Source organism: Catharus ustulatus, chromosome 13, assembly GCF_009819885.2.
Source record: "Catharus ustulatus isolate bCatUst1 chromosome 13, bCatUst1.pri.v2, whole genome shotgun sequence".
NCBI classification, from domain to species: domain Eukaryota; kingdom Metazoa; phylum Chordata; class Aves; order Passeriformes; family Turdidae; genus Catharus; species Catharus ustulatus.
This window is the reverse complement of record NC_046233.1, coordinates 1,326,178-1,347,373: the sequence shown is the minus strand read 5'-3', so window position 1 is coordinate 1,347,373 and position 21,196 is coordinate 1,326,178. Positions and strand designations below refer to the sequence as shown.

At 48.2% G+C, this 21,196-nt stretch overlaps 1 protein-coding gene across 10 annotated transcripts in view; it reads left to right on the top strand.

The window, feature by feature from the left end:
* ITPR1 (inositol 1,4,5-trisphosphate receptor type 1) overlaps window positions 1-21,196 on the top strand; it is a 161,798-nt gene that overhangs the window by 62,841 nt on the left and 77,761 nt on the right. For 9 of the 10 annotated variants that reach the window (XM_033071744.2, XM_033071749.2, XM_033071748.2 and 6 more), the window contains 16 exons: window positions 34-228; window positions 2,432-2,683; window positions 5,009-5,150; window positions 6,064-6,217; window positions 7,003-7,190; window positions 8,720-8,858; window positions 9,022-9,076; window positions 9,452-9,617; window positions 9,718-9,888; window positions 10,806-10,871; window positions 11,575-11,712; window positions 13,084-13,209; window positions 13,565-13,765; window positions 16,984-17,235; window positions 17,743-17,868; window positions 18,552-18,680. In XM_033071744.2, the coding sequence (XP_032927635.1) occupies window positions 34-228; window positions 2,432-2,683; window positions 5,009-5,150; window positions 6,064-6,217; window positions 7,003-7,190; window positions 8,720-8,858; window positions 9,022-9,076; window positions 9,452-9,617; window positions 9,718-9,888; window positions 10,806-10,871; window positions 11,575-11,712; window positions 13,084-13,209; window positions 13,565-13,765; window positions 16,984-17,235; window positions 17,743-17,868; window positions 18,552-18,680 (2,500 nt within the window). The remainder of the gene's footprint in view (window positions 1-33; window positions 229-2,431; window positions 2,684-5,008; window positions 5,151-6,063; window positions 6,218-7,002; window positions 7,191-8,719; window positions 8,859-9,021; window positions 9,077-9,451; window positions 9,618-9,717; window positions 9,889-10,805; window positions 10,872-11,574; window positions 11,713-13,083; window positions 13,210-13,564; window positions 13,766-16,983; window positions 17,236-17,742; window positions 17,869-18,551; window positions 18,681-21,196) is intronic. The other variant, XM_033071743.2, reaches the window with a different exon arrangement.

The following is a 21,196-nucleotide window of genomic DNA, read 5'->3' as shown; positions in this document are numbered from 1 at the left end:
GGCTCTCTCTGTAACCTCCCCTCCTCCTGGCAGGCTGGTGCTCTCCCGGTTTGAATTTGAGGAAGTGTCCAGTGGAGACAATGCCTTGGAAGTTGGAGAGGATGAGGAAGAAGTGTGGCTGTTCTGGAGGGACAGCAACAAGGAGATCCGCAGCAAGAGCATCCGAGAGCTGGCCCAGGACGCCAAGGAGGGCCAGAAGGAGGACAGGGATGTGCTCAGCTACTACAGGTGAGCAGCACAGCTGTGGGGAGTGAGTTCAGAAAAGCTCACACCTGTGGGGTGTGAGTTCAGAAGAGCTCACACCTGTGCTGTATGAATTCACAGTGCTCACACCTGTGCTGTATGAATTCACAGTGCTCACATCTGTGCTGGGTGAGTTCAGAGGAGTACACACCTGTGGGGTGTGAGTTCAGAAGAGCTCACACCTGTGCTGTGTGTATTCACAGTGCTCACATCTGTGCTGTGTGAGTTCAGAGCTCAGCAGGGTTGCCTGAGGATCCTCTGTGTGCACAGGGTGTGCTCTGGGAGGAAAGCTGCTGTTTCATGCACAAAACACCTTCAGAGAGCGAGGGTGAGGTGTCTCAGAAGTGAGAGCTGAAAGCACAGAGTTATTCGTGGTGAGGAGTCCAGCTGTTGACGTGAGCCAGTTTAAAGTGATTTTAAAAGTTAGTTCAGGCTCTGAGTGTGTTGAATTTCCCAAGCACTTGGTGCTTGGTTTCCTGCAGGTGAGCCCTGGGTTCCCTGAGCTCAGGGGGCACTTGGGGACAGCAGGGTTTGGGTGTGCAGATGGCTTTGCTTTGGTTTGCTGTTCTCTGTGCCTCCTGCTTGCTCCCCAAGCCACCAGTGGTCCTGAACTGCCAGCAGTGGTGTTGGTGGCCAGGCTGGCTGTGCAGGGCACTTTGCACAGCCCAGCCGTGCTCTGGGCAGCTCTCACACCCCTGATGTTTCCAGACGTGACAAGACACCGGGTTCTTGGCATGGTGTAAAGTCAGGTTTCAGCCCAGACCAAATTCCTGTGTCTGGGTTATAAACCCCTGAGAGTCATTTGACAGACTCAGTTGTGGCAGTGCAGAAAGCATAACTAGATTATTTGTTTAAATAACCATTTTATTTTGAATTATTTTCCATTGAAATGATTCTTGCAGAATTCCTAATACCTGATTTTATTTATGCCTGTTGGAGCTCAGAAGGAGACCCCTTAGATAAAAGTTTTATTAAACATATTTGCTTTCAAAGTAAGTGTTAAATAGAATTGATAAATTTTGATGTGTACTTATATTGGTATAACAATGGTAGTGTTAATTATTGTTTAGTTTACATTATGCCTCATAAACATGCTTAAAGAAGGACTTAGGATATGATTTGATTAAATAATTAAATGAGGAGCACTGAAAGTGAAAGGAACCTGCCTTCAATGAAATCTTTTCTTTAGGAAGCCTCACACTTGGCAGTGTAGAGGCTGTGAGCACTGCTGAGGGCTGGGCACTGCTCTGTGGCTGCAGGTGAATTACCACTCTGTGATAACTTATATATACTGTACAGAAGTACATTGTATATATATTTATATATACTGTACAGAAGTACATTGTATATATATTTATATACACTTTACGGAAGTACATTATATCTACTTTACAGAAATACATTATATATATTTATATATACTTTACAGAAGTACATTATATATTTATATATACTGTACAGAAGTACACTGTATATACATTTATATACACTTTACAGAAATGCATTGTATATATATTTATACACACTTTATAGAAGTACATTGTATATATATTTATATACACTTTACGGAAGTACATTGTATCTACTTTACAGAAATACATTATATATATTTATATCTACTTTACAGAAGTACATTGTATATATATTTATATACACTTTACAGAAGTACATTGTATATATTTTTATATACACTTTACGGAAGTACATTACATCTACTTTACAGAAATACATTATATATATTTATATATACTTTACAGAAGTACATTGTATATATATTTATATATACTTTACAGAAGTACATTGTATATATATTTATATATACTTTACGGAAGTACATTATATCTACTTTACAGAAATACATTATATATATTTATATCTACTTTACAGAAGTACATTGTATATATTTTTATATACACTTTACGGAAGTACATTGTATCTACTTTACAGAAGTACATTATATATTTATATATACTTTACAGAAGTACATTATATATACATTTATATACACTTTACAGAAATGCATTGTATATGTATTTATATACACTTTATAGAAGTACATTATATATACTTTACAGAAGTACATTATAGATATATATATTTATATATATTTCACAGCACACAGGAAATACACCACAAGCTTCAAGCTTGGATCCATTCAAGCTGTAACATCCCCTTTTTCCTTCCCAAGGTACCAGCTGAACCTCTTTGCCCGCATGTGCCTTGACCGCCAGTACCTGGCCATCAACGAGATCTCGGGGCAGCTGGACGTGGACCTGATCCTGCGCTGCATGGCCGACGAGAACCTGCCCTACGACCTGCGCGCCTCCTTCTGCCGCCTCATGCTGCACATGCACGTGGACAGGGACCCCCAGGAGCAGGTCACCCCCGTCAAGTACGCCCGCCTCTGGTCCGAGATCCCCTCCGAGATCGCCATCGACGAGTGAGTGCAGCCCTGAGAGCCTGGGTCAGACAGGGCTCTGCTGGGAGTTCATGGGGTGGGATCTGTGCAGCACGAGTCAAACAGGGCTCTGCTGGGAGTCCATGGGGTGGGCTCTGTGCAGCCTGGGTCCAACAGGGCTCTGCTGGGAGTTCATGGGGTGGGCTCTGTGCAACCTGAGTCCAGCAGGGCTCTGCTGGGAGTCCATGGGGTGGGCTCTGTGCAGCCTGAGTCCATGGGATGGGATCTGTGCAGTCTGAGTCCAGCAGAGTTCATGGGGTGGGCTCTGTGCAGCCTGAGTCCAACAGGGCTCTGCTGGGAGTTCATGGGGTGGGATCTGTGCAGCCTGAGTCCAACAGAGTCCATGGGGTGGGCTCTGTGCAGCCTGAGCCCAGCAGAGTTCATGGGGTGGGATCTGTGCAGCCTGAGTCCAACAGAGTCCATGGGGTGGGCTCTGTGCAGCCTGAGCCCAGCAGAGTCCATGGGGTGGGCTCTGTGCAGCCCTGAGTCCATGGGGTGGGCTCTGTGCAGTCCTGAGTCCAGCAGAGTTCATGGGGTGGGCTCTGTGCAGCCCTGAGTCCAGCAGAGTTCATGGGGTGGGCTCTGTGCAGCCTGAGTCCAGCAGGGCTCTGCTGGGAGTCCATGGGTTGGGCTCTGTGCAGCACTGACAGCCTTAAGCTCCGCCAAGGAAATGCAGGTTAGATGACAGGAAAAAGATTTTTACAGGAAGAGTGATGGAATACTGGAATGGTCTGCCCAGGGAGGTGGTGGATCCAGGGACACCATCAAAAAAACAGACTGGTTGTGATGCTGGGTGCCTTGGGTTAGTTGGGTTGTTTAAAAAAAACCAAAAACTGGATGTGGTGTTGGGTGCCATGGGTTAGTTGGGGTGTTTAAAAAAGACTGGATGTGGCACTGGGTGCCATGGGTTAGTTGGGGTGTTTAATAAAGATTGGATGTGGTGCTGGGTACCATGGGTTAGTTGGGGTGTTGGGATGGGCTGGACTCGATCTTGAAGGTCTTTCCCAGCCCTGTGATTCTGATCCTGTGAATTCTCCCTGGTGTGGGGTGAGCTCAGTGGTCACAGCGTGTCTGGGTGATGTGACCTGGGCAGGGGAGGGGGGATTCTCTCCTGCCTCATGTGGTTGGAGCAGAACCTCAGAATTGTTAAGCCTGGAAAAGCCCTTCAAGCTTTCAGCACTGATCTGTGTCCCCAGTGCCACACCCTCATCTTTGGAACCTTCAGGGATGGAGCTTCCACCACTGCCCTGGGTCCCTGCTCCAGGGCTTCACCACTGTTCCACTGAGGGCATTTTCACTAAAATCTCTCTAAACCTCCCTGATTTGAGGCCAGTTCCTCTGAGTGTGGTCCCCTCTTGTTTGTCATGGGAGCTCACCTCACCACCAGAAACAAGGGGAGGGAAAGATGCTCAAAGAAGGACACATTCCTGAGCTTCCAGTGGAAAATCCTCTGGCACAATGCTCAAAAACCTACACACAACTGGAGGGGGAACATGGCTTCTTGACCACTTGTATTAACTCTATAATTAGTAATTCCAAATTTATAGTACTCAGCTGTTCATTTTGAACTCATTTTTTTTTTTCATTTGGAGAAAATGAACACCTAAAATTGATGTTACATGTTAGGAATTTTAATCTTGTCGATGTTAATAGTGTGTTCAGTGGTTTCTTGTATTTCCCTCCTTGCCAACCTGGTTTTCCCTGCTGAGAGATGCAGGAGACAATAAATGTAAAAGTTGAGATATAAAACCAAATGGCTTTAGCTCTGGCAGAGGCTCACCAGTGACAAGTGATCAAACAGGAAGCACAAAAGTATTTTGTGAGAGGTGGTGGGATTGTCCTTCTCAAAGTCACTCAGCACATGCTGAGGAAAAAAACCCCTAGAATTTAGATTAAAAATTAATACCTGCTTTGCATATATATTGGTTTTATTTGGAGGAAAAATTCCATCCCCTCTCAGCCTCTCTTGGCCACCCATTCTCCTCAGTGCTGCACATCACTTGTCATTGTTTCCACTCAAATAATGAGGGTTGCTTTTTCTGGTTTTTTGGGACAAAGTTATCCTCCTTTTGTTTTCCTCAGATGTTTTAAAATAGTACCTAATGAGCATATGGGATAAACCAACAAAAGCCAGGAAATTCTGGTGTCAGTGTCCTGTCTCTCTCATTTGGATAAATTATTTACCAGCCTTTAGCTTTCCTTAGATTTTGACAATCCAATGAAAAATTGTACTGGGGGGAAAAGAGCCCTGTGTGTTTGCATGCTATTTTCTCTTGTGTTTTATTCTTTTTTTTTTCCCCTCTTCAGCTATGATAGCAGTGGAACTTCCAAAGATGAAATTAAGGAGAGATTTGCACAAACAATGGAATTTGTAGAGGAATATTTAAGAGATGTGGTGTGTCAGAGATTCCCTTTCTCTGATAAAGAGAAAAATAAACTCACTTTTGAGGTAGTTATCCAGTTCTGATTTTATCCTGTTCTTTTTTTTTTTTTTTGTGGAATGTTGGTTATTTTTTAGCACCAGTAATGAGTGTAATTAGTGAGTGCTGAGCCTGAGTTGGCTCCTTTCTCCTCGTGCAAGTAACTCCACTGAAGTTTGAGAGTTTGCAATGAAATACAGTTTTGAAATACAATTAATGAATGTGAGTTTGTGTCTGAGGTTTGCAGCAGCTTTGTTTACTCTGTGCTCTCAGTGTTATTGCAAAGCCAGGCTTTACTGGAATAAATATCTCAGAAATTAAACACTGTCTGCATGCACAGAGAGTCTCCAGGGCTTATAGTGCTGCTCACTAAGAGAAAAAGTGTCCTGTGACTTACTGACCTGTGAAAATACTCTGTGCTAATGAAATGTAGCAAATCCACGCAACAAATAACCATTAATTTAAGAAAAGCTGTGATAATCTGTAAATGATACAATTGATGTAATCTACTCCTGATAATGGGGCTACATCCAATATTTGCCCTGTATGTGATATTTTTACGTGGATCTTTGTGGGGAAACTTTCTAACTTGGAAGTTACAAAGCTCAGCATTGTGGGCATGGTACCTTTTTTGTAAGACAATGATAAAAATTATCTGTACCTTCCCTCTAGTCTTGCCCTGTTTTATAATGAGACAAATGCAGTCTGATTTTGTAGCTATAGAATCTCACTTGCAGATATATTCATTAACTGCAAGCATTGCAGTATTTGTAGGCAAGTAGAAAACTTTGTGATGTGATGTACAGCTAGTCTTGTACAATTCCCAGATATTATAAAATATGATCTCAGCCAGGTTCTTGATCTTGTCACTGTGTTAAGACAACTTGACTGTGATAGCAAAATGTTTAGTATTAATCAGGCTTTTTATTGTTATTTTGGTAGGTTGTTAACTTAGCCAGAAATCTGATATATTTTGGTTTCTACAACTTCTGTGACCTCCTCAGACTAACCAAAATCCTCCTTGCTATATTAGACTGTGTGCACATCACTACCATCTTCCCTATCACCAAGATGGCAAAAGGCGAGGAAAGCAAAGGTAAGGCTGGAGAGTGCAGGACAGAAAGTCCTTGGGTGGCTCTGGTTCATCTCAGAATGGCACTGTGGGGTGGAGCAGTGAAACACAGCATCCTGAGCTGGAAGGGACCCACCAGGATCATCCAGCCCAGCTCCTTCCTTGCACAGACACCCCAAATCCCACCTGGGCATCCCTGGCAGCTCCTGGAGCTCTGTGGGGCTGTGCCATTCCCTGGGGAGCCTGGGCAGGGCCAGCACCCTCTGGGGGAAGAACCTTTTCCCTAAAATCCAACCTAAACCTGCCCTGGAACAGCTCCAGGCACTCCTGGGTGCTGTCCCTGTCACACAGAGCAGAGATGAGAGCTGCAGCCCCAGTGAGGTCTGACCTCAGTGTGCTCTGCCCCATCTGAGCACACCAAGTGATCTCAGCTGCTCCTCCAGTCCCTTCCCCATCTCTGTAGCCTCCTTTGGGTGCTCTCTAACATCTTTAGATCTTGCCTTTTGGCCCCCAGAACTGCCTCCAGGACTGGAGGTGAGGCTGTCCCAGTGCAGAGTGGGACAATCCCCTCCCTCCCTGGCCAGTGATGTTTGGAAATCTCCTTTCTGTCCATGGCTTGGCTGTAAAGCTGAGTAGTGCCCATGGTGGGAGAGGGCAGGGGGCTTCTCCAAGTACTGCAGGGGCTTCCCCTATCCCCAGGGTGTGGCTGTGCAATGCTGAGACAGTTTCTCTGTGTATGGTGTGGCCAGTCCTTGCCCTGTTAATGCAGTCCCATCAAGCACACTAACCCGGCTCTTTCCTCTCTGAAGGGAGCAATGTGATGAGGTCAATCCACGGCGTGGGGGAGCTGATGACCCAGGTGGTGCTCAGGGGCGGGGGGTTCCTGCCCATGACTCCCCTGGCAGCTGCCCCCGAGGGGAATGTCAAGCAGAGTGAGCCAGAGAAGGAGGACATCCTGGTCATGGATACCAAGCTGAAGATCATCGAGATCCTGCAGGTACCCCATGGGTGCAGCTGCTCGTGCTGTCCTGCAGCATTGATTGTGTCCTGCAGCATTGATTGTGTCCTGCAGCATTGATTGTGTCCTGCAGCATTGATTGTGTCCTGCTGCCTCTCAGAGTATTCCTGACTCTCCAACTGGGAAGGTGCTGCAAGGGTGACCTTGTCAGGCACAGGGCTCTCATCCTGCCCATGGCAATATTGTGCCATTACTGAAGGAATTTGGGACAGGAGAGTTTGCAGTAGACTTGTGTGTATTCAGCAGTGATTTGTGAGTATCTGACTTCAGGCAGAGCTGATCTTCCCAATTTCTTTGGGTCTGCAGGGCCCTCTGAAGTGCCCTGAGGAATGGGGAGATCTCCAGACTCCTCTTGGCAGAGCCATCAGCCTGACATGGATTTGCAGCACACACAGCCAGCCTCTCCCTTCCCTCTCTGCTTTTCTCACTTGCTCACTCCAAAGTCATTTTTTCATTATTGACTCAGAGTTACTGTGCTGAAATGCATCTTCTCCCTCTGAGTGTAGGATCCTTTTTGTGCTCATATCAGCAGGTCTGGGGGTCAGGGTGCTGCCAGAGCCTGCTGGGTGAAGGCAGGAGAGCAGCAGGAGAGCTGTGGTGTTCCTGCCCATGCCCATGGGAGCTCTGCCCTTCCCTCAGCAGCAGATGCAGCTCAGGGGAGGCTCCATTCCTTCCTTGCACCATTGCTAATTTTAGCTGGAGCTTCTCTCGTGGCCTGGCATGTGCAGGGGGGTATTTCAGTGTTCCCTGTTAGCAGAGGCTGTTCACACTGGCATGGAGCATTTTCCCTGAGAGCTGCAGGAACTCAGAGTGTTCTTGGCTTTGGAGCTCCTTCCTCCAGAGGAAGACCATGGAGAAGGTGCTCTCTGCTGGGCTGGAGGTTTCTCTGGTTTCTTCAGCCCAGCTGAAGGGGTGACTTGTATGGCACAGCCTGGCTCCTGGCAGCTCCTGTGCTGCTTTGTGTCCTGTGAGAACAGCAGCAGGTGTTTGGGATGCAGATGGAAATGCTGCTTTCCTTCCCTGGGGGTGGGGTGAGGATGGCATCACACAGGGATGAGGCACCAAAACTCTGCCAAAGTGTTTTACTCATCAGTATTTATTATGTGTGTGTATCCTGCTCGTTGAAATCCCTGGGAAGTATTACTGAATTCTGGGGGGTTTTGAGGCAATATTTGCATATCTTAGAAAGATGGAATCCCAGAATGGTTAGGGTTGAAAAAGACCTTAAAGTTCATCCAGTTCCACTCTCAGCTGTAGGCAGGGACACCTTCCACTGTCCCAGGCTGCTCCAAGATCGATCCAGCCTGGCCCTGGGCACTTCCATGGATCCAGGGGCAGCCCCAGCTGCTCTGGGCACCCTGTGTCACTTTTCTCACCCCCCTGGGTAACTTTTCCAGGTTAAATCCACATCTCTGCTCAGCTGATGCTGCACATTTGTAACTCAGCTTTGTGTGTGAGTTGGAAATACACAGATTATTTCAACATTTTTCCCACTTCTGTATCATCAGTTTATTCTGAACGTGCGGTTGGACTACAGGATCTCCTGCCTGCTTTGTATATTTAAACATGAATTTGATGAAAGCAATGCCCAGATGTCTGAATCCCCCACTGGAAGCAGCAGTCAAGAAATGCCAGCTAATGTACCAGGTGGGTTTTTTGGCAAGGCATGAGGTGGTGTGGCTTAGGGAAGACTGGAATCTTCAAGGGTTAATGGGATGATTGTTTCAGGTCCCCACTGAAATGTTTTTAAGCTGGAAAAATCTTTGCTTGCCACTCTGAACTCATGCATTTGTGCTGTTTATTTTTTCAGGAGCCTTGGACTTTGAACACATTGAAGAACAAGCTGAGGGGATCTTTGGTGGAAGGAAAGTATCTCTTCAGAGGTGCTAATCGAGGGGGAGTCCCCAGGCTGGAGGGCTCCCAAGGAGTGGGAACTGGGAAAACAGCTGCCACAGCCACCCAGGCTTCATTTCCCTGAAATGAAGCTCAGAGTAGGGTCCATTTGGATCAAAAACCAGAGCTAAGGAGCAGGGGTTCTTCAGCCAGGAGCTGGGGGGGGCTCTGGGGTGGGTCAAAGCCAAGGTGCAGGATTAGTGCATCTCAGCTCGATGCTGCAATGAAATCTCAGTACAATTTCCCCCTTATTCAAAAATAAAAGTTTTTCTGCCACTGCTAAGAGGACTTAGAACCTGCTGTGGCCCTCAGTGTGATGTGCTGGTTAACTGCTGCTGTGTTTGCAGTGAGGAGAACACCCCTCTGGATTTGGATGATCACGGGGGCAGGACTTTTCTCCGGGTGCTGCTGCATTTAACCATGCACGATTACCCTCCCCTGGTGTCTGGTGCACTGCAGCTGCTCTTCAGGCACTTCAGCCAGAGACAAGAAGTCCTCCAGGCTTTCAAGCAGGTACCTGTGTGTTTGGAGAGAGTTATTCCTCCTCTGAATGTATTTATGGCAGCTGAACCCAGCCCTTTTTGTGGCACTAATGGCTTTTCCTCCCTGTAAGGTTCAACTGCTCGTTACCAGCCAAGATGTTGACAACTACAAGCAGATCAAGCAAGATTTGGACCAGCTGAGGTCAATAGTGGAGAAATCTGAGCTCTGGGTGTACAAAGGCCAAGGTCCTGATGAGGCCATGGACAGTGTGCCAGGTGAAAACGAGCACAAGAAGAAAGAGGTAATTAGGTTGTGGGAATTTGGGTGGGTATTTGGGGGGTGTAGCTGCTTTCAGAACTGTGACAAGAGCCATCTTCCCAGCACACTGCCTAGGTGAGGTTCTCTCTACTGCTTTCAGGTTGAGGCAGGAATGAGAGGAGAACTTGAGCCAGGTGATGCCCAGTAGCAGCCACTGAGGTGTCACTTTAGGGTCTAGCAGGGCTGGTTTGGGTTGGCTCTGCCTCCCCAGCTGTGTCCTTCCAGCACTGAGTGATGGCATGGGATTTGTGCAGTCACAAGTACCTCAAGTAAGGTAAGGGCAGGGCTGTGAACTGCTCAGGTGATGCATTTTGAGTCATGGCACTTGATTAAATGACAGCAGAACTGTGCTTTATCTCTGCCTGATAACACAGGATCTCCCCAACGTGCACATCTGGCTTAGAACACTTTGAGCACCTTTTGCTTCTGTATAATTTGCAATCAAACAGGAAAGATTGGATGAGGGGATCCAAGAAGCAGTCCCTGGTTTAGGAACATTTATTGTTGGAAGTAAATGCAAGTAATCCACTTGTTGCTGTTCTTGTACACATTGCTGTGAGGAATCTCTTGGTATTTGTGCAGTGACAGTTTAATAACAGCAGGGAGAGAGAGGAAGGGGTTTGTATTGAGGGGAGACTTGATTAGAGACAGAATGTGACAGGCAAAGGACAGGAGGTTGCTGCCTCTGAAATCATCCCTCCCTCACCTTATTTTGTGTCCTAGAGGTCAATGTGACTTGACAGGATAATTGTATGTGTTTTTCTGAGGCTGTCAGAGAGCTGGAGGATGACAGTCCTTCCCTTCCCAGGAGCAGAGCGGGCGCTATCCTAGAACGGTAATTTTAGCCTTCATGTAGACAGTAGTATAAGCTACTAATAAATTGTCTGATTTTATCCTCAGGAAGGTCACAGCAAGTCTCAAAAGCCTGAAAGTACTAGCAGCTACAACTACCGGGTAGTAAAAGAGGTAAAACTTTGCTTCTTGATAGTTCACTGGAAGTGTAAATGAGTAACAGAGCTCTGGAGAGCTGCAGTCAGAGGGAGGCACCCAGGAAAGTCTGAGTCACTCTGCCATTGTGGAAACTATTTGCTGAGTAATAACAAATCCCAACTTGAATGAGAAGCCAGGATAGAATAAGCACGCCGTGTGTGTTCTTTCCTTAAGAATGGATTAGTGAGAAACGCGACGTTTGCTGCTGTTTCAATGGTAACACAATATTTTTATTGTTAAGGACTACAAAGGCAGTAAGCAAGGGGAGAAGCCATTTAATTTGCCCTGTCCTGAGTACCTTGCACTCCAAGCCACTGTGCTGTTGAAATTTAATGTAGAAAATACCAGATGAAGAACGTGCTGTGGTGCTGGTGTGGTGTGAGCTGAAGGTGTGTCTGTGGCTCTGCTGTGGAGCTCGGTGTTGGCTTCCCTTGACATGGCTGAGTTCTGCAGGAGCATAGAATCAGAGCTGTAGAGTGTCCTGAGGTGGAAGGGACCCACGAGGATCATCCAAGTCCAGCAGCCCTAGTCAGATGCCACGGATGGAGCCCGGGCCACGAGGGGCTGCCTGGAGCCGCTCTGCTCCGTGCAGAACGTTGGTCCCTGTGCTGCTGCTGGGACCTGGCGCTCTCTGCAGCAAAAGCCAGAGTCGGGGCTCTAAGGCCAGTGTCTCCTGCAGATCCTGCTGCGCCTCAGCAAGCTGTGTGTGCAGGAAGGGGCCTCGGTGAGGAAGAGCAGGAAGCAGCAGCAGCGACTCCTGAGGAACATGGGGGCTCACGCCGTGGTGCTGGAGCTGCTGCAGATCCCCTATGAGAAGGTGGGGCTTTGTGTCATGCTGACAGGCTTTTCATGCCTCCTCTGGGTCTTCCTGAACCTCCTCCCTCCAGACTGGATGCACAGAGGCTGGTTTATGCAACCTCATAGTCTATGGAATACCCATGCTCAGAAATAACAAACTGTTAATTTTATTTATTGGATATACAGATATGTACTATTGCCTGAAGAATTATCCATGCATCATACTTGAGAATTAAGGCTCAACTCTGTGCTTGCATGAGAGGCTTGTGGTTAATGGGAGCAAGACCCTTGTTGTGAGCACCACCCTGGAGCAAGGAGGGAAGGGAGGGTGCCCAGGGGTTTTATAACAGTGGATACAGACCCTCCCCCAGCTGTAGAGTCCTGAACTCCCCCTCAGAGGTGAATAAACACCCACTGGCTCTCTGGTGAGGTGTGCTGCCCCTAATTATCCGTGTCAGGGCTGACACTTGCCAGATGTGCAGGTTGGAGCCCGCTGGGTTGTGCCTGCAGAGCACCAGGCTGTGCTGACACAGCACACCCCAAGGTCATCCCATAGCTGCTCATTAATCACAGGTGACAGGTATTTATCAGTGCATTTTCCTGGTCACTCTGCTGTCCTTTGTTCCAAACTCATCAAGTTTCTGAGAACCAGTAATTCTGCACGGGAGCTTTGATTAATGTAAATTCTCGTGGTTTCTTGCGTCATATTTTGCTAAAAAATCGGCAGCAAAAACACCCTTCAACACCTTTCTGTCCTCTTGATGCGAATGTGCATCAGACAGGCGGTGTGGAAAGGGGTTTCACCCTTGCAAATAGATGAAATTCCTTAACAATAAAGGCAGGCAGTAATTTTCCGAAGCGCGTCGGCGGGTCGGGAATCCACGCTCACGTCAGAGGAAGGGCATGGGTTCCTCAGCAGTGCTTGGAGGGCTGAGAGGAGCGTGGAGGTTCCAGTAAAGATGAACTGGGCTGGGCTGGTGCAATAGCAACTTTCCATGGCTGCCTTGCCGTGAGCTCCCCGAGCGTGGCTGCGGCGGTGGAACGTGGCAGCGCTCCTGGGCAGCCCCGAGGTGATGATGTGTGGTTTGGCTGAAGGGCTGGGGTGTTCAGCACTGTAGAAGTGCCTAAAGCACGTTGCTGGCTGTGGAATAGGCGCTTTTAGAGAATAAACTACTGTAATTTCTATTATGGGCTTTATTTTTGACGCTCTTTGGAAGCGTGGAGCTGGCCCAGCTCATCCCAAACGTCTGAACTGGGTGGAGGTTTGTTTTCCTTCGGGGTGTGAGAGACGTGACAGTTCCCTTGCTGGAGCTGGGGCTCATCTTGTGCTCACCTCAAGGTGAACCTTTGGATTCTTTTTAACCCCCTCTTCTTTGTCATGCAATCCCAGGCTGAAGACACGAGGATGCAGGAGATAATGAAGCTTGCACACGAGTTCCTGCAGAACTTCTGTGCTGGGAACCAACAGAACCAGGCCTTGCTGCACAAGCACATAAACCTGTTCCTTAACCCAGGGGTAAGAATAACCTCAGGCTGTCATTTATTTTTTTTTGTTCTAGCAAGAGAAGGGACTGGGTTGTCCCTGTGATACCTCTGGGGCTGTTCTGTTGCAAGATTGGTTGAAGAGGTCACATTTTGTTTTCATTCTAAAGCCTCAAAAGTTGGCAAGATGTTTGTTTAGGGCAGTTTCGGTGTAGAAAGTTCAAGAGGCTGAAGTGGAGTGAAAAACAGGCTGAGATGGGAGTGGTGTTGGAAGCTGAGGTCCTCAGCAAAGCTCCCTTCAGGAGTGTTGGCTTTACCCTGACCTCAGTGAGGATGTGGTGGCTTGTTGATTTTCTGATTTTTTTGCTCCCTTTCATCCCCTCCACCAGATCCTGGAAGCAGTGACAATGCAGCACATTTTCATGAACAACTTCCAGCTCTGCAGCGAGATCAACGAGCGCGTGGTTCAGCACTTCGTCCACTGCATCGAGACGCACGGCAGGAACGTTCAGTACATCAAGTTCCTGCAGACCATCGTCAAGGCAGAGGGGAAATTCATTAAGAAATGCCAAGATATGGTAATGGCTGAGGTGAGAGCTGCAGAGATTTGCAGGGTCTGAACAGAAGTTTGCACATAGCAGTTGGTGAACATGACAAATTGATCCTCTCGCTTCGGGGACTGCCAAGAAGCTGACAGCTCTCACCGTGCAAAAAGAGCATTGCAGCTCCCAGGCAGCTCAGGCTTTTTGTGACCAAAAGCTCTCTGAGCTCTTGACTCACAGGTGTAACAAGGGGTTGGTTATTAATGGCAGGAGTTACTTCCCAGGCCTGTACACTGCAGCATGTAGGTGGGGTTCTGAAGCAAGAGTGCCTTTGCCTAGTAAAATTGGCATGAAGAGAAGGAGTTTAGTTTCAAGATCACTAAAGCAGAAGGAGAATTTCACCACTACAGCATTTTGATGGGATTTTTTTTTTTTATGAGATTGTAGAACCACCATAGAATCACCTTCCACTATCCCAGGGTGCTCCAAGCCCCATCCAGCCTGGCCTTGGGCACTGCCAGGGATCCAGGGGATCCAGCTGCTCTGGGCACCCGTGCCAGGCTCTTATCTCCCATATTTTTCCTGCTGTCTAAACCTGCTCTCAATTTGAAACCATCCCCTTTGTCCTGTCTCTCCAAGCCCTTGCACTCACCTGTTCAAGTGTTGAAGGGGAAAAAGGTGAGGATTTGCTTTGGGTGTGTGGTAACTGGAAACTGGGGAGTCAGGATAAAAGGGAGAGGTAAGAGAAGGGTGAATGAATGAATGTCTTTGAGTGGGATACTGGATGGGATCTGTATGGCAGATCTGCACATCTGCTGGAATGTTTTGGCCTCCTCAGCAGGGGGAGCCCCAGGATCAGATTTGTCATATCTGGCTTTTGAGCATTAATCCTGATGGGTGGATCAAAAATCTTTCACATTTTGCTGTTCAGCTCAAAACCAGCTCCATGAGCTTCTCAACACATCATCCAGTGTGAGATGCTCAGCAAGGGGATTCCCTGGGGTCAGTAGCTGCCCTGGGGGTTTTCCTCTACCCTTTATCCTGCTGGTTTTCCCAAGCCCTGTGAGAGGACAGCCCTGGATCCCTCCAGCTGTGTGCTCAGCAGTGCCCAGCCTGGAGCAGGGCTCAGTTTGCTTCATCCCCTTCCCTTCCTGGAGTTCCAGGAGCTGCTCTGAAATCGTGACCAGCCAGGTGTCAAATGTGAAGCTGATGGAAATATTCAGAGTGTGACTTAACATGTCACTGCCTGGCCTTGGAAAAGGGCTGGTGTGTGTTGGGAAGGGTGGAAGGAGTGAGCCCAGCAGTCCTCCCATCCCCTGTGCCCTGGGCAGCTCTCCAGCAGGGCTGGCCTCAGAAAGTCACCCAGGGTGACAGACGGGAAATGGGAAGGCACAATGGAAAGTCACAAACTTCTTGGCACAGCTGCTGGATCAGCAGGCAGCTGGACTGGCTTTGAATTTCTTCAGCAGTGCAGGAGTGGTCAGTTAAATGGGAAATGTGTCCTGGAGCACTGAGGGCTGTGCAGAAATGGTCAGTTAAATGGGAAATGTGTGCTGGAGCCCTGAGGGCAGTGCAGGAGTGGTCAGTTAAATGGGAATGTGTCCTGGAGCCCGGAGGGCAGTGCAGGAGTGGTCAGTTAAATGGGAAATGTGTCCTGAGGGCAGTGCAGGAGTGGTCAGTTAAATGGGAAATGTGTCCTGGAGCTCTGAGGGCAGTGCAGGAGTGGTCAGTTAAATGGGAAATGTGTCCTGAGGGCAGTGCAGAAAGGGTCAGTTAAATGGGAATGTGTCCTGGAGCCCCAAGGGCAGTGCAGAAGGGGTCAGTTAAATGGGAATGTGTCCTAGAACCTTGAGGGCAGTGCAGAAGTGGTCAGTTAAATGGGAAATGTGTCCTGGAGCCCCGAGGGCAGTGCAGGAATGGTCAGTTAAATGGGAAATGTGTGCTGGAGCCCCAAGGGCAGTGCAGAAGTGGTCCGTTAAATGGGAAATGTGTCCTGAGGGCAGTGCAGGAGTGGTCAGTTAAATGGGAAATGTGTCCTGGAGCCCTGAGGGCAGTGCAGGAACGGTCAGTTAAATGGGAAATGTGTGCTGGAGCCCTGAGGGTGATGCAGGAGTGGTCAGTTAAATGGGAAATGTGTCCTGAGGACAGTGCAGGAGTGGTCATTTAAATGGGAAATGTGTCCTGGAGCCCTGAGGGCAGTGCAGGAGTGGTCAGTTAAATGGGAATGTGTCCTGGAACCCTGAGGGCGGTGCAGAAGGGGTCACTTAAATGGGAAATGTGTGCTGGAACCCTGAGGGCAGTGCAGGAGTGGTCAGTTAAATGGGAATGTGTGCTGGAGCCCTGAGGGCAGTGCAGGAGTGGTCAGTTAAATGGGAAATGTGTGCTGGAGCCGTGAGGGTGGTGCAGGAGTGGTCAGTTAAATGGGAATGTGTCCTGGAGCCCTGAGGGTGATGCAGGAGTGGTCAGTTAAATGGGAAATGTGTCCTGCAGCCCTGAGGGCAGTGCAGGAGTGGTCAGTTAAATGGGAAATGTGTCCTGCAGCCCTGAGGGCAGTGCAGGAATGGTCAGTTAAATGGGAAATGTGTCCTAGAACCCTGAGGACAGAGCAGGAATGGTCAGTTAAATGGGAAATGTGTCCTAGAACCCTGAGGGCAGTGCAGAAATGGTCAGTTAAATGGGAAATGTGTCCTGCAGCCCTGAGGGCAGTGCAGGAGTGGTCAGTTAAATGGGAAATGTGTCCTGGAGCCCTGAGGGCAGTGCAGGAGTGGTCAGTTAAATGGGAAATGTGTGCTGGAGCCCTGAGGGTGATGCAGGAGTGGTCAGTTAAATGGGAATGTGTGCTGGAGCCCTGAGGGTAGTGCAGGAGTGGTCAGTTATATGGGAAATGTGTCCTGAGGGCAGTGCAGGAGTGGTCAGTTAAATGGGAAATGTGTCCTGGAGCCCTGAGGGCAGTGCAGGAACGGTCAGTTAAATGGGAAATGTGTCCTGGAGCCCTGAGGGTGGTGCAGGAGTGGTCAGTTAAATGGGAAATGTGTGCTGGAGCCCTGAGGGCAGTGCAGGAGTGGTCAGTTAAATGGGAAATGTGTCCTGCAGCCCTGAGGGCAGTGCAGAAGGGGTCAGTTAAATGGGAAATGTGTCCTGCAGCCCTGTGCCCAGGTGCCCTGGGGGCTGAGGAGCAGCAGTGGGGATGTGCAGTGGGGCAGCCCCTGGGGCTGGGGAGATCCCAGGCTTTGCTGTGCTGATGGAATGTTCTCCTTGCCCCACAGCTGGTGAATGCAGGGGAGGATGTGCTGGTGTTCTACAACGACAGAGCCTCCTTCCAGACCCTGGTGCAGATGATGAGGTCGGAGAGGGACCGGATGGATGAGAACAGCCCCCTGATGTACCACATCCACCTGGTAGAGCTGCTGGCCGTGTGCACAGAGGGCAAGAACGTCTACACAGAGATCAAATGCAACTCCCTCCTCCCTCTGGATGACATTGTCAGGGTGGTGACCCATGAGGATTGCATTCCTGAGGTGAGGCTGGCAGGAGAGCTGGGCTGTTTGTGTTTGAAATGTGCTGGGTTTGGTGAGTCTGACCTGTCAAGGGGTGGGTACAGGTGGGCAGGGAGCTGGGAACCTTGAGTCCTTCCCTGCTGCTGGTGGCACCCCCAGCCAACCTGGATAGTCAATTTAAATCCTTTCATACTTCCTCCTTACCCTGAAAGTGGGAATGTGATGCTGTACTTGGTTATTTTATAGGGTTCTTGAGGCAGAGAGGTTTATGGATGTGCTGCTAACCTTGAACAGATGGTTCTGCAGAACTGGAAATTATTATTATGCTGACGTTTTGTCTGCAGTAATCCTGGTGGTTTTTTATTGGATGGTGTCTTGCTATTCATGGCATTAAATTTCACCAGTGTTTAAGTAGAAGGAAGAAGTAGAATTCCAAATGATCTATGTAGCAATTTTAATGTGACATTATATTCATTCATGCCACCGTTCAGGTTTTTATTCTTTATGAATTATTTTTTCTATTTTTAGGTCAAAATTGCATACATCAACTTCTTGAATCACTGCTATGTGGACACAGAAGTAGAAATGAAAGAGATTTACACCAGTAATCACATGTGGAAGCTGTTTGAGAACTTCCTGGTTGACATCTGTCGGGTAATGTATCTGCAGCAAGGAACTGAATTCAGAAAGCTGGAAAACCTCTTTAATCCAGAGCAGTAAGGATAAGACATCCCAGAGCATCAAGGCAATGAGTGCCCTGAATGCTCTGTTCCTGCAAAAATGTGCCTCCTTTTCCTTGTGCCTGTGGATTTCATTAGTCATATTCCATGGAACACATTCATATTTTCCTTTTTAAAAGAAAAAAAAACAAGCCCAAACCAAAGCTCAGTGAAGCTCCACACCCTGCTCCTTTGTCCAGTGCCTCTTCTGTCCTGCCACCTGGCCTGCTTACTCTGGCCAGCATCGCTGAGCTCCTTCCTGAGCAGCACTCAGCGTTTTTTGGCAGGTCAGGACAGATTGTTTTCCAGCCTTGGTGTTTATTTGGCCATATGGCTTTTTGCCTGGGATTCCAAGTATTTCCCCACACGAAAGCATTACACCTCAGTCCTCCCCATCCTGCTCTTGCTTTCCTCCAAGACACTGTGGTTTTTTTTCCCTCCCCCCAGCCGTGCTCTGTGCCAGCACATCAAACCAAGATCAGCGCTGGCTGTGCTCTGGCGTGGGCTGGAAATGCAGAGCCCCAGTGGTGTCACTGAACTGCTGGGGCCAGGACAATGAGAAATGGGGAACTGCAGTCTCAGCTGCTGTTCCTGACGCTGCTCTGCTCTGTGCTGCAGGCCTGCAACAACACCAGCGACAGGAAGCACGCCGACTCCATCCTGGAGAAATACGTGACCGAGATCGTCATGAGCATCGTCACCACCTTCTTCAGCTCCCCCTTCTCGGACCAGAGCACCACCCTGCAGGTGGGCAAACACAGAGACAAGCAGGGAGAGCCCTGCCACGGCTCCTGTGTCCATTCCACTTTGGTGCCAGTGCTAAAGAAACACAGGGGAGCAGTGGTGGTGTAAATGTGGAGCAAAGGCGTCGCTGTTCTTGGTGACCAGACTGGTGGTCTTGCTGTAGAAATGGAAAATATGTAGGTCACACTACTAGAAAAGCTCAAGTGTCACATTAATTCATCAGTGGATTTAACTCTGTGCTACGACTAAGAGAGTTCTTGTGTGTCATTGAATCCCAGAATGGTTTGGAAATGTTGGAAGGGACCTTAGCCCATCTCATCCAGCCCCTGCCCTAGATATCACAGAGGAAGTGAGGGTGGTTGATTTAGGACAGCATGTTTTACAAAAAATTCTGATTTCCATTCAAAAAACAGGAAAGGATTCAGAACAAAACCCAGAAGCTCCCATGTGTCTCTGAGCAGATTTTTGCCTAGTTCAAAAGTTGGAGAAATGTGAAGGAGGAGCTTGGCACACTTGGGGAGAAGGCAAAGATTTGTACAGCAGAGCAGCAGTGTCAGGATGTTGCCCTAAGATTTCTATTTGCACAGGGATAACACTGTTCTTTATTATCCATAAATAACTTTCTGGGAGGAGTGGCTGGGTGTCTGGCAGTTCTGGCAGAAGGTTGAGAGGGGCAGTTGTTCAAACTTGATGCTACCTGGTGGCAAAGGTGTTGGCAGTGCCATCTCCAGGCTCAGAGCTCTGCCCCTGCCAGGTCTCTGACCTCAGCTGAGTCTGAGCACTGCAGCAGCTCCTTTGTTCCTCAGGTGCCTTTTCTTGCCCATCACCTTCCACACTCATCACAGAAGTGACAAATGGAGACTGTGGCCTCGTCCCCAGGCTCTGCCCTTCCCCCTGTGCCGTGTACCTGAGCTGCCCTGCTCTCAGTTGTCATCTCTGAGATGCAGCATTTGAATACACATCTTGCCATCCTATTTTAGCCATCTGTTAATGTTATATCAGCAGTTTTTCTTTAGTTTCTCAATCTCCCCCTCTGTCTAGCAGGATGAAGTCACTTGGTTCACCTCTCTTCCCATCTCAGTTGATAGATCTGCCTTGTCCTAGATTCATCTTCCCTCTACATCTCCAAGTTAAAAGCAGTTTCTCTCCCTTTTCCTGCCTGTCAATACTCTTGTCTATACCCAGGGATTCTCCCTGAGGAGCAGCACAGCCTGCTGTCCCTCCTGCCTGCTGTCCATCCCTGCTCCAGGTGGGATTTCCTCCCCCCTGAGGTGCTGCAGGTGTGCAGGGGATGTGGTCACTCTGCTCTGGCTTCAGTCCCTCCCTGCTGCACCTTCTCATCCCTTCCAGCCTTCTCTTGCCTCCTGCTCCTTCGTGTCAGGGCTTGTTTGACTGAAATTCTTCCTGCCCTGAGTCAGCCTTGCTGGTTCAGGGAACACCTTGTCCACCAATCATGTGGTTCAAGTCATATAAAATTAGGAGAACACAAATCTTTTGGCACAGGACAGCTGCCCACAGATTCTCTTTAACAAACATTGTTCAGCCTGTTTGGCTCCCAAGGTTTCCCTTCCCAAGTGCAGTTGGAGACATGAGGGACATGGAGTGAATTTCCTATTTGATTTATTGACCTTATTTAAGCAAATGAGACATCTTAAAGGCTTTTTAAGACCAAGAAGTCTTTAGACATAAATGAAAGGAATATGTGGGTGGTTTAAATCCAAACATGCAGGTATTTTCAGGGCCCTGGGTGAATGCTGCTGTTTGCCATGGTTTTTGGTGTGTGGCTTGTTTCCAGAAAGGATAATGGGTATTTGCCTCCTAGCAATTTTGGGGGCTTGAATTTTGGTTCTCCCCTTGTACATTTCATAATGGTGTTTGATTTAATAGATCTAATAGATTTAATTAGCTGATAGATTTGGCTTTTTACTCTAACTCCACTTTTTTCTTGCAAACAGGCTTTACTGTTGGCCAGAATAAATGAGGTATTTCTCCCTGGTTCCTAAGTCCTGTGGTGTTTGCACTGTGGTGTAGTTCCTTTAGCTGATAGAAGGTTTCCATAGCTAGTGGGCACAGGGTATTCCCTCTCAGACTGAAATATTTAAAATGCTCTTTCCTCTACAGGTAAAATATGTTGTTCTGCTAAGTAATCACTGTACAAAACCAAATGGACTTTTGGTCACTATTGTTGGGCAGCTGCAGAGGTGACAGAACAGAGCTCATGGGCTTGGGTGTGTTGGAGCAGCTCACCTGTCTGTAGTGGAAGATCACCTTGTGAAATTCGGGGGTGAAAACCACACCTTGATTTTGGCTGATCTGTAGCAGCTGCAGTGTTTGCCACTAACCACTGCCTGTGTTCCAAACAACACACAGCTGCTTTCTCTGTGAATTGGATACCAGCTAATAATGCTTGGAATGAGGAGTTTCCAACTCTGGAGCTGTGCTGTCACACAGCCAAGCCCCATTTACCTGTGGCCTCTTGAGTCAGCTGCTGGTCAACACTAAAAGAGCAATCAGTGTGC